This window comes from Rhopalosiphum maidis, chromosome 3 (genome assembly GCF_003676215.2).
Source record: "Rhopalosiphum maidis isolate BTI-1 chromosome 3, ASM367621v3, whole genome shotgun sequence".
Classification (NCBI taxonomy): Eukaryota; Metazoa; Arthropoda; class Insecta; order Hemiptera; family Aphididae; genus Rhopalosiphum; species Rhopalosiphum maidis.
In genome coordinates, this window is record NC_040879.1 from 18,770,225 (window position 1) to 18,783,331 (window position 13,107).

At 35.8% G+C, this 13,107-nt stretch overlaps 1 protein-coding gene across 1 annotated transcript in view; it reads left to right on the top strand.

The window, feature by feature from the left end:
- The window catches only part of LOC113555790 (T-box transcription factor TBX20-like), a 59,490-nt gene extending 46,821 nt beyond the window's left edge, over positions 1–12,669 (top strand). The window contains exons 5-6 of the mRNA XM_026960330.1: positions 10,184–10,260; positions 10,842–12,669. Coding sequence (XP_026816131.1) covers positions 10,184–10,260; positions 10,842–11,490 — 726 coding nt within the window. The 3' untranslated portion in view covers positions 11,491–12,669. The remainder of the gene's footprint in view (positions 1–10,183; positions 10,261–10,841) is intronic.
- Positions 12,670–13,107: the final 438 nt, after the last annotated feature.

Below are 13,107 nucleotides of genomic sequence, written 5' to 3' on the forward strand. Positions count from 1 at the left end.
TCATTTACAGCAGAAACGTAATTACGTACCTTTACATACATAAAATACTAGCCGTTATAGTAGATTTATTATTTTTATTAAAGTATATTGTCTAGCGCTGTAATAAATTGTCGTCTTCGAAATTCGATCTGAAATTTCCGATACGATGTACCTATACTAATAATCTATATTCTATATTATACATCTCCCTTCCACATTGTATACGCTGTCGGGGGGGGGGGCTTAACAAGAGGAGTAACACTTATAACCAAGAAATTGCTGGACGGACCGCCTTACAGTATACCATGGTTCCAGAATTGTATATATTAGGACTTAATTTTTCAATTCATTGTTATTATATTTTTCTTTGGTCTCTCACATGACCCGCCCCTCGCGATTCATAACATTCTAATATAACCCTACACTGTGTACGACAGCTATTATTTATTAATCTCGTGTCGCAGTCTCGGCCCGAATGGTTTTATTAATTCAATTTCCGTCCTATATATTATTATAATAACGTATTGTATCCTCGTCTGTTTTCGTTTCGGGTCGCTCGCGGGGTAACGCGTTTGCCGTTTTCCCACCTCCCGCCAAACACGATATATTATAATGTTATCATATATAGATTTTTGAAGGTTTTCCGCTCTCCACACGTCTTGCGAATTATATATATGATGTTTTTTACCGCACCACTATACCGTCGGCCGATCGACCGATTTTAAAGCATTTTTTTTCGCGTTAGGTCACTGTCTTCTACCCGCGATTACATCAGCAACCGATTTAATGCGTTGAAATGATACATATGAATTCAAATACGGTTATATAAATTTGGTATATAGTTACTATAATATGTATAATGCAAATCAGTCGCACGTAGTATATTTTACAAAATAATTTAAAATTGCAGTTTCGTATGCCGATAAATAATATGTAAATAAATATAAGTATTATAATTACATAGCTCACGCAAATTTACTTTGAAAGTTCATAAGCTCAAAGCTCAATCAATGACCAAGTTCATATTTTTGAGGTTTTGGATTAAAAACTCTACAAACCTTCGTTAGAAAACTATGCATTGAATTGTATTGCACCGGAAGGCGGAAATGCACCTGAAAATTAAAAAATACGTACAAAACTTGTAACACGTACAATTTTTGCGCTTCATAGGAATTAGATTCAAAATTTACGAAGAAGTCTTATTTGTTTTCACTTGAACTATATAATATACAAATATAAATTAATTTCGATTGTATTGAAAACACAATGACCAACAAAGATATAATAATATATTAGAACGAAAATAGAATATATATTTTTCGTAGGTACCTACTATATTTACGGTCGATTTTTTTCTCATTTAACGATACTGCATAAATAAAATAATAAACCACCGACTACTTGTATAATATGCTTCACCGTCGTCGCGGACCATTTATTTCAGTGCGCTCGCCTTAGAATTATCGTTCGAGCACTGTTGTAATATTATACTTTTTATTGCTATCCGTGTGGGTTATACATATAATAAGTATAGTTAACTAATCTCAAAGACGGCAAAGTAACAATTTTACTCGAGTGTGATGATCGCGCGTGTGTGGTTTTTATGTTTTTTTTTTTTTAATTTAAAGAAGTATTTGTTTCGGGAAAATAAGTTTAAATTATATTATATTATATATTTGTATGTATAAAAATATCACGTTCAAAAACAATTTTTCAAAAACACATTTATTTGTCGTTAGTGAATTTATACCGCAATTGTGTTATCAACATATTTTATTATATATATATATATATATATATATATATACACATAAATATTATGACTATCAAATAAAATGTACATAAATGGATCGATCATTTTGCACATCAATCAATAATTATAAACGCGAACTTATAAGTTAATCGAAACGAAAGGATATTATATCGGCTAAAACAATTTCCTGATGGTTTTCTATATTTCTATATTTTTTTTTTATTATAATTGGACCATGAGGTACCTAAAGGGCATAAATGATATAATAAAAACATAAAAGGCATTATTGATGGTGGATTATTAAATTTAAAATGATGACGTAATATTAAAAGATGATAATTATAAACAATAATAATAGATTAACGGGAAAACAACGACGAAAGTTGAAGTGAATCCAACGTTTTTCCCGCAATTAAACGCGCGTTGAATGAATTGTGCGAACCCGTCGGTTCGTTAATGCAGATAATAATATTAACACCTCGCTAACATTATGCAATGACTGTGGTACAACACGTCCACACCGGCTTGCCTCATATTTTATAATGCAATATAAGCACACTGCACCGGACGAAAAAAAATATCAATAATAAACAATACTATGCGTCATTGCATAATATGAAATATACTCATTGCAGCATAATAGCATTTTTGAAAAACATATTTTTACAATATTATTTTTAATCGTTGTTGTTTTGTTTAAAGTTTTGATGTGTAAAGTGGAGTAATAAAAACTCTTATGACTAGCAACTAACTACTGACAATTGACTATTAAATAACTTAAACCGATTGACTATACAAACTTACAGCTTGATACTTAGATATACTACCAGCTAGCCTAACGATTCGCTCAATATTTAGTTATAAGTACATAATAAATTTTATAAGAATATACTACTAATATTATATTCTAAAAATTACATTTTTTAATCGCTTCTAAGCTGTGTATAAAACAAAAAAAATTACAAAAACGTCAATAATATTTAACTTTAAAAGAATCTCTTTACATAATATAATAAATTTATATATTATATAATACGGATTGTATAGTAATACAGTAGGCACTTGGTATAAATAATTATCATAAATGGCCAATAGTCGTCAGCGGGATTGAGAGACTTGTTTGTACTTCATTTTTGGTTTGTGACCATCTGATGATCGGCTTTCGTACTATATATTATTATACATTTATACTATTATAATAGCTGTAACGCGCAGCTATTTCACGCGCGTTCACCCGTCCGCGCGCTTATTTCTCACTTTAATATTAATAATAATATAAACCGTTTAATGAAATGTTACGCGAAATGAGTTCAAGCTGCCAGAGACTGTCTGTCGATAGTAATATAATGTCTATAGTATACTGCAGTTATTATGATAAATAATTATTGTTCGAAAACGTTTCGGCGGAGATCTTTGCATATTAATAATAATATATATATAACGTCATGGAATTATTAAAATATTATAATATTATGTAGTAGTAAGTAGCCGATTTATAAATAATATTACACACACAACTCACAGGTATATACCTAAAGGGTTGAGCGGCGATGAATTATTATCGTATATCATTATTCGGCGGGTCTGAGCTTACGAATTTGATTTTTTTATTTTAATTTTTCTCACATCCGAAATTTATTACACGCGCGTTCCGACATAAACGTTATAATAGCCTACAGTCGACCGGCCCGCGTTATAAAAATAAAAATAATAATATTATTATATATATATATATTACGGGCGTAATGAGTCCGAACCTGTTTAATTATCGATTTCGGCATTATAATAACGTTATATGGCGGCGGTGTTCGCCTATAATATATAATATTATTATAGTGACAGCCCGTTTGGGCGACGTGATGATGAACGCTGCAGCCTCCGCCGCCGCTGCAGTTGTGCCGACGAGAACGACTACCGACTGGATAGACACCGCGAGCTTCTGTTATGCCTACGTTTTTTCAAACCCAATCGACCGAAATCGTATGAGTAATAATAATAATAATAACAATAATATTATACTGACTCGGGACGTGCCAACGTAGTATTATTATTATTAAACATGCCGCGATCGTATATAATAATATACCAGGTCGAATATTATAATACACGTCTGTGTGGTGTATATTAAAATAATAGTTAATATGCATATAATATGTACCTATGCTACATATAATATCGTGTTAATATCGAATTATTGGCTCGTCGCCGTTTAGTCGGTTCCGATGTAAATTCAAACACACCGCTCGGGAACACCATAATATAGAATATCATCCCGTCGCCCAGTGTATACACCGTGTCGGTTCTTACAGATATTAATATTTCTATAATAATAATAATAATAATATGTGGACCGAAAATCGTTTTCGGACGTGCCACGCCAAATCCAATTCCACAATTTTAATACCATACCCGGATGCCAGCATGTATACGTATATCTAATGTGCGTATTATACATGAATACATGATATAGGTAGGTACATATTATAATATGTCTTTTCACGAGTGTACGTGTCATTAAATTATATTATTGCAATCGACTAGTCCGCGATCGCGCCTTAATAGTTTGTTGTGGGATAGCCGGTGTGTACCTACCTGCAGTCAATCGTGAATATTATTATATATGATTGCGAATAATGATATATTATCATAATATCGCGATGAGATCATCTTTGAAAAACGTTATTAGATATTCCCACAATCGAGTTTCACCTAACTCCGCTATCGTTGTATATATATACGTGACCTAATAAGCTATATAATTTGGCGTTTATAACTCGGCATATATAAGTGGATCTTCCCTGCTACGCGCGGATTGCGATATATATTAAAATAGCATAAAAACGATTGGACGAGTTTTGCAGCAGTTATTAAAAATCTTACGCAACCTTCGATATTATATATAAGCACGGTCACGGTGCAAAGTTCAAAACACAAACCTGCAGGTTTTCACCTAATCAGTCGTGGTCCATTGGCGATGCAGTGGTTCGCCATATCAACGAATATTATCGGTCACTGAAAATACACCGATTATTGTAACGTCATTACGCTGATGATCAACGAAACGCATATTATCAAACAGTTGGCATCACATCAACGATTTTAAACATTCCCAAACGTCTTAGGAAAACCAAAGTCCCAATTTAAAATGTTTTTGATGTCGCTATAGCACTATAATACAATATTCCGTACCGTAGGAATACATTTCAGACGACACTTTTATCGTAGGCAATTAGTGAATTTCTACACGCAACGAAATGTTTGAGCTTCTCTATCGGATTCCAGTGTCACGCAAGCTGCAGTTGACATATGTGCCGAATTGGTTACTGAAGCTTGTGCTGACGTTGCTGTCTGTGATGGTGCGCTCGAAAGATTAGAGCGGGATTTAAACGAAATAAACTATAAAATCACCGCATCATATGCCAACTTTTAGAATAAAAAAAGAATACCATCTGCAGTAATTTAAGTATTAGATACAATTATTAATACTAAGCAATTTTTTAAAGCTATTTCCGTTTTCTATACGTAATATTGGGTTTTTATTTTTAACAAAATGTTTAAAATTATTAAAATGTTTCAAAAAAATTTATAAATTGTACAGTTGTACACACTTGATGAAATTTATTTACTACTTACAGGTAGTATTTGGCGTTAAAATACAAACATTATTTTTTTAACACTTTTCACACTACAGCTATCGCGCCAAACTGAATAAGAAAAAAAAATCAAAACAATGTTTTATTTAATATCTGGTGCTATTTTCGTAACGTTACGAAACGTAAAATATTGTGAAAGCTTAAAAATTATACATAACTATAATAATTATTATTATAGTTAGAATATTTATTTTTGTAAAATAATAGCAATATAGGAAATACAAACTAAGATTAATATTATTTTGCTGATTGTTAAAATTTACTTATAATATTTTGAGGTTTAGGATTGTTGGCAAATATTTTATCTTTAAGTACTGAATTGAAAAATTGGTATTAAGGTGTGCAATAAAAATGATGGTATTTTTTCGAACTTTTTTTGGCTATTGCTTGTTAACTTATCGATTATAATAATTGTATATGCAAGAAGGCCAAGCTGACAAGACATGGAATGTACCGGTGTCATAATTTCATCGATTCAACTTGAGCACTAATATTTTTAATTATGATATATCAATTCGTTCACAAAGATTAACAACTTAAGTTACTGTTTTTCATGTCGGAAAAATTGCCAGCTAATCGAACCAAGAGAGCTTAGAGAAAATGTGAACTTTTTGAACAAGCTAAGATTACAAATCTTAATTTCGCTTAATTTTATCTTTCGATTTTAATGTTTATTGGATCCGGTACCTGATAACATTAATATGTTATTTTGTAGATTAGTAATACAGGTATATTATATGTTCAAAATTCAACTATTAAACAATAGTCATGTATCATGCATAGCATGATTATAATTATTACATTTTGGTAAATTTATGTCAAATTGTATGTAGGTATACCCGCATCAAAAACTAAATCCTTCGTTTGGTATTTGATCATAAAATTATCGACATTTTATTATTCCATATTATGGGCTATGGCGGGTATCTATTAAATACGAATATAATATTGTTTTGTGTTTAATAATCAAGTCAAAATATTGTGTACATTTATGTTTTAATGAATTTATACAGATAAGACCAGGAAGATTTCGTGTAAAAATGTGTATCTATAGGTTATTTCAAAACTGTTCGTACACTATTGCGGAATCGATGGGTCTCCAGCCGGTCACCGGGCGTCGGATCCGATTTGACTGCGTGCGGGACCGCCGTCGGACCTATATCATAATAATTAAAAGCCGATAAATCGCGGTCGGCCGCCGCGATCTTTGCCGTCGCAGCACGAGGACCGCGATCGATAACGAAAAGAAACGCATTATTCATATTAATATATTGTATTATAATGTATGGTACCCGTAATACTGTCCGCCGCCGTCATGTTATTGCTCACTTTTTACCCGTACAATACGTACACCTATACGGTCGAGATGTAGAGAGATAATAATAATTTGTATAAAAAAAAAACACATTATTATTATTATTACCGTTGTAATTTACGTGTGCGGCGGCGAACATGAAAAGATATTATTTTATTATAAAAAATATGTATATATATATATATATATATATATATATATATATGTGCATGTACATAATATAAAATAATAAAAAGAGACCGCGAGCACGGAGAGAGGGAGAGTGAGGAATTCAATACGGCCGTTTAATTCCGATTTGTTCTAATACAGTATTAATGACCTATCGATAGGTCGTTTGCCCTGTAATTTTCGTACCGACACGATAATACCGCTCGGCGTGCGCGCGCATAGACACGTTGCTATATGTGTTATATACGTACAGGTAGGTGTAGATGTATACCTACCTATGTGCGTTATAAATTACGGTCGCGCGGACTCTCGCGTTGCGTTCGTGCCACGAGCGACGTCTATCATCGTTGTCATAGGCGTAACTTGTGTGGGGTGTGTGTGCGATGTGCGTACATGATGGAGGAGGGAGGGAAGCTGGAGCCCACTCGGATTTTCACGTTATCTTCATTTTTGCCAAACGATTTCGAAAAATGCTCATCGTGTTATAAGTAAAACAAAACATGTTTATGACAGTGACCAGTGTGTATACAATATAATATAGTATGGTTATTGACAATATAATATATAATCGATTTAAATATTTGGAAAACAAGTATATACAGAATGAAAACGTCCAAGCAGAAAACATAATCTATGATATAAATAATATCGTGGATTTTTAATTATCATAGATAATAAACATGTTACCCAGTGGCTATATCAACACTTTAATACGATCGAAGTCTGGTTTGGCGGATGACAGAAATGATATTATAATAAGTAAATTATTACGTCTAAATGGTCTTGGACCTTTCTAGCGTGGGTTATGTTTTCGGGGAGATCCCGTTTGGACCATATTTTTACACGTTGTTGCAAAGTATATGAACCTGTTCGGACCAATAATTTATAAACAGTATTTCCCTTTTCATTTTCCACATACCTAAGTGTCAGAATTGACAAACAGTATTTCCAAAGCTGGTGTATTAGTAATACAGTATTACATCGACTAAGTAGAAACTTAAAGATCGGCTCAATATACTATGACATTGATTTTCTTATAGTAAATATGTATATATTATATATAATATATTAATCCTTAAAAATTGTTTTTCGGAGTTCTATATAATTTAATGTTATGACACTTAAAGATTTTGGTCCACAGTGGATAGGCGGACCCATTGTCATAATATGGCGCGTTAATGAGATCTATTGGCATGATTATTCTCATTACAATTAAAAAAAAAAAAAACCCCGAAATAATTGGGTAAAAAAGTTTTTTTTAACGTTGTCAAAGCAAAAAAGTCAAGAAGACTCCAACAGTGTAGTATATTTCATTCAAATGTCGTTGTTATATTTTAAAAACATACGCATCATCGTTCAGTAGACAGACTGCGGTGTCGAGAACATATTTTATATTCAGTCTCGTATTTCAGTATTTCACCCATCTTCAGTCTTATTTTTAGACCGACAAATAAGACGAGATTTATTTTCAGTGTAGGTACAAATAGAAACGTATTGTGCGCGGAACGCCGACGTCAAAAGGATATTGCGGTAATTTACTTTTCTCTACGACATTTTTGCTTCATCAACAAAGAATTGTCGACGATTTTAATAGCAATTCAATAATAAAACGCAATTCACATTCGTAAAAACGTTTAAATTACGAATAATAATTATACAACGATGATGACGAATAACGCCGTAAAATCTGAAATCATCACGTCTTATTCGCGGGCAACCAACATCGTAATCGGACTTTTCGTATTAGGGCACGCCAATTTTTTTTAAATTTTTATAGTGTGATATATATATATTATTGCCATTAGAAACTGTACAATAATATAATATATAAGCGGGGACCACCGGCTGCAGCAGAGACGATGGCCGGTGAGTGGGCGAATGGGTGGGAAGAGGGGCGGTAAAAAGCGGTTTGATGACCGTCGTACGTGACGACCCTGAGACGCGCCACACACACACACATATATACATAATACGCATACACATGTACCATTATACATTATATTGGTGTTTTTGTATATATATATATATATATATATATATACATATGTATATGTATACGCATTAGCGCGGTATGTGTAATACGGTTACCGGAAGTGCGAAGCCTCCCCCGCCGCGCTCGACCGGCCCGTCGAAATGCCACACCCACAGCCACGGCTCTCACGTCGCCGTCGTCGTCGTCCGTCTACGTCGCATACATAATTAGGCCACCCTGAGCGCAGCACCGACACCTCGTCGGAAACGCTCATACGTCACCCGAGAGTGCGGTAACCGTGGTATATAAATATATATTATATTAATGTTGTATACGCATATATACGACTTACTTGCTTATATACATGTATAATATATGCGGTTATGGGCGGCCATTATTTTTTAACCACTCTTCGTCTACAGTCTCGTCGAGTGTCGGTTGCACGGCGGGAGGGGTAGGGTGGTCGTCGAGCCACTTATCAAAGTCTCGTTCGGGTCGGTATTTTTTTTCGCGCCGTGATAAATACACACCGCGGGTATCCTATCCTCTATTACCTATATAAATATAATATCTACACACACAATAATATCACTATAATAATAACAATGCGTGTGTGTACATATTATTACTATATATTATGTACCTACGTATAATAGTCATATAATACGTACACATATGACGGCCGTTCGTTCGAGACCTCACCGAAACAAATCGATATCCATTACGCGCGGACTCTTCGCATCTTCCCCGTGGTGACAACTACAAATAAGCGGGACAGGTAGTCGTCGGGCGAGCATAATATTATAATATATACGTGCATTACATAATATTGTTATGTGCGCGGTAAATACACACACACACACACACACACACACATATGTATATATGTATATATTAAGTAGGTACATACACCGCTAGACACCCGGCCGTTGTCAGGACATCCCGCGCGTATAATTTATTGCGGTATGTGGTATACCGGTATTTACCTATATATATCGCGGCCCACACGTCCGACATGTCATGGACACGTCGAGTCTCGGCGACTGTGGCAATGGTTTATATACAGTGATGACGATAATGATAATTATTATATGTCATATTATTTATTCGCTCGGTCGTCCGCCCGCCACCGCTCTTACACAACGTTTAAACTAGGACTGATGGTGATGTCCGGTATTGCAGTGACTTGGTAAATACCGCAATATTAACCGAAAATATCGGGTCTCAATGAGCTGACTAAGTTGTGTGATCGATAATAGCAAACTTTTATCAATATCATACTGTACCATCAAATTATAGTCTATATAATATACAATGTTATTTATTAATTTCTCATTTTACAGATAACCAAGTTGAAAATCGACAGCAATCCATTTGCCAAAGGTTTCCGGGATTCGTCGAGGCTGACCGAATTCGAAAGGTAAATCGATCACTAATAAACGTAATATATTATTTACCTGGATAGACAACAGTTGTGAAGGGCCGTAATCGTAACGTGATGCCCCGCAAGTACATAATGTATAGGAATGAATTATTTTTCTTTGCAAAAATAGACATTGCAACTCGCGTTCCCCTGCGAATCAATATAATAATATAAATCGGAATTTAATAACGTTGCGGCTCAGCATTATTCAAATGAGTACGATGCACACACGAAATATACGTACCTCAGTCAGTCTCACAATCACTTCCTGACAGACTTAGATACGTAGTCGGCATTACTCGACTGACAAATTTTGTGATATTCCACAAAATTATTTTTGTTTTGAAAATACTTCTAAGAACAGTCTATGATTTGCATCCACGCGGGTTTAATACACAATATACACATATTATAGACTTTGAATGCCCTTTTTTTCTCACTCGTCATGAACACGGTATAATTAAAGGGACGTCGAGTTCTAAATCTAAACGCCGTTAGCCCACCGCCAACAGGCAACCACCCACTAGCCGCACCAAATGGCTGTTATTACCGACTTACACGCGGGTCGACTGTTGCAGGGAAACGATGGAGTCGATGTTGAGCGAGCACCATATGCTCAGGACGCCGTTGTTGGACCCGGGCGGCGGTCTCAGTCAGCTGACCGCCGAAGAACGGGCTGTGCTGGCAGCCAGGTCACAGCTGTTCCTGCGGGCGGCAGCGGCCGCGGCCGCAGTGAGCGGCCCGTACGGCCCGTTATGCGGCATATACAACGCGGCCGCGGCGGCCGGCGGCCAACACCTGTGGAACCAGTGGGCGTCCATGCAGGGCCCGGCCGGTCTCTACCAACAGTTGGCCGCGGCCGGCGGCGGCGGTCCCACGGCCATGGCGGCGGCTGCGGCCGCTGCAGCCGCCGCCGCTCATCATCAGCAGCAGCAGCAGCAGCAGCACCACCACCATCAGCAGCAGCAGCAGCAACAACAACAACAACAACAACAGCACCACCATCACCAACAACAACAACAACAACACCACCAGAGTTTGTACCAACAACACCAAGCGGCGGCAGCGGCCGCTAACGGATTCAGGTTTTCGCCGTACTTGGTGACACCGCCACAACTGTCAGCGGTGCCGGCCGCGGTCCGGTCGCCGTCGCCGTCCTCGCCGGACACGGCCTGTTCGTCAGACCGTTCGCCTCTCGGTGGCGGCCACCGGACGACGCCGCACTAGTAACACCGGAAGCATCCTTCCCGCGTGCATGTGCGCTGTAGACCGGAAACGATTCGTGTATTATATTTTTGTTTACATTTATACGATAATAATACTATAGTGTATCTGTAAAAATGGCAAACGGTAAAAAAAAAAGAAGTCCGAGTAAAAAAATTGTTTAAAATAAATAGATACTTAAACTAAATGATTTTATTCGTCAAATTATTTTTTGATTTATATTCATATGGATTTCCTTCGTTTGGCCATCGGATTTTGATCGTTGTTTATTCATATATATTTTTCCTAATATCCCGTAAGACTTCGGACCTCCGAGTCGGGTTTGCAATGTGTATAAAACAATATATATATATATATTATTATCGTGTACAGCGTTTTTCGTCTGTTAGTTTTCGCGATGACGGTCGACGGCCGTCGTCCCGGATTTCCGGTATTCTACGGCCGAAACACTGGCCGGAAACGGGTCGAGTGTAGTCAATCGATGATCGCCGATGATAGATTGTACGACCGATGCCTTTTCACCGTTTTGTATATATATATATATATATGTGTATGGGATTATGCCATACCGGTGCTGATGACGGAAAACGTTCAAAGTTTCTTTTTTTCTTTTTCCATTTTTAATTTCCTTTTTAACGTTATCATTATTACTATTATGTATATTATGTACATCACCATGTCGATGATGGTCGATTTACCGCAAGTGTGACTCGATATGTCGTTGTATTATTCGTTTTATTATTATAATTATAATTATTATTATTATTATTATTATTACGTATTTTCGAATGTCCGACGCCGCCGTCGGTCTTTTAAACGATATTTAACATACCGTGATGATGTCGTGCTTGAGATAATAATATATTAATATTATTGTCGTACGTGTCGAATCGTTCAACAACAATATTATTACCTACCTATATATTATACATTATTATTATTATTATTATTATTATTATTGAATATTATTATGTTATTATCATCATTATAAATACTATTGTGTTTTACTCGCACCAGCGTTTCGCGTATCCACCGCCAGAACATTGAAATACTATATGTGCTTGTGTCTGTCTATACCTATTATTATGTAAGTACGTCATATTATATAACGAAAAAACTACAATAATATTATCTGTATAATCCGTAATATATATTTTATGTAATAATATGTTTACAAATAAAGCGACGCAATTATTGTATTAATGATTAAACTATGTATTGTGCACTTGCCATCATGTACGGTGTATTATAATGAAAAAATAATTTCACCTCGTGGCTAAGTATTTTATTATTGTTCATAGTTTTGTACTACGGCGTATGAACGTCGTGCGCAAGCCGTTTTTTTCTTTTCCGTCGTTCTCGGGCGGTAGCGGTTTGTAACAATTCCCGTCACCAGACCCTATAGTGCTCTGCGTGGTCCGGTCTTAATCATTCCGGTCCTAACATACAAAAACTATTGAATCGTCGGTTTGGTCGGTCCTGTTCAATATTTTGTAGGAGTGATTCAGTCCAGTCCTCAGATAAAATGCATTGTTTTCAGTCCGGTTCGGTTTCAAAAAAAAAAAAAAAAAAATGAAAATAGTTCAGTGCGGTCCGGTTCGGTCCCTATCACGGTTCTTA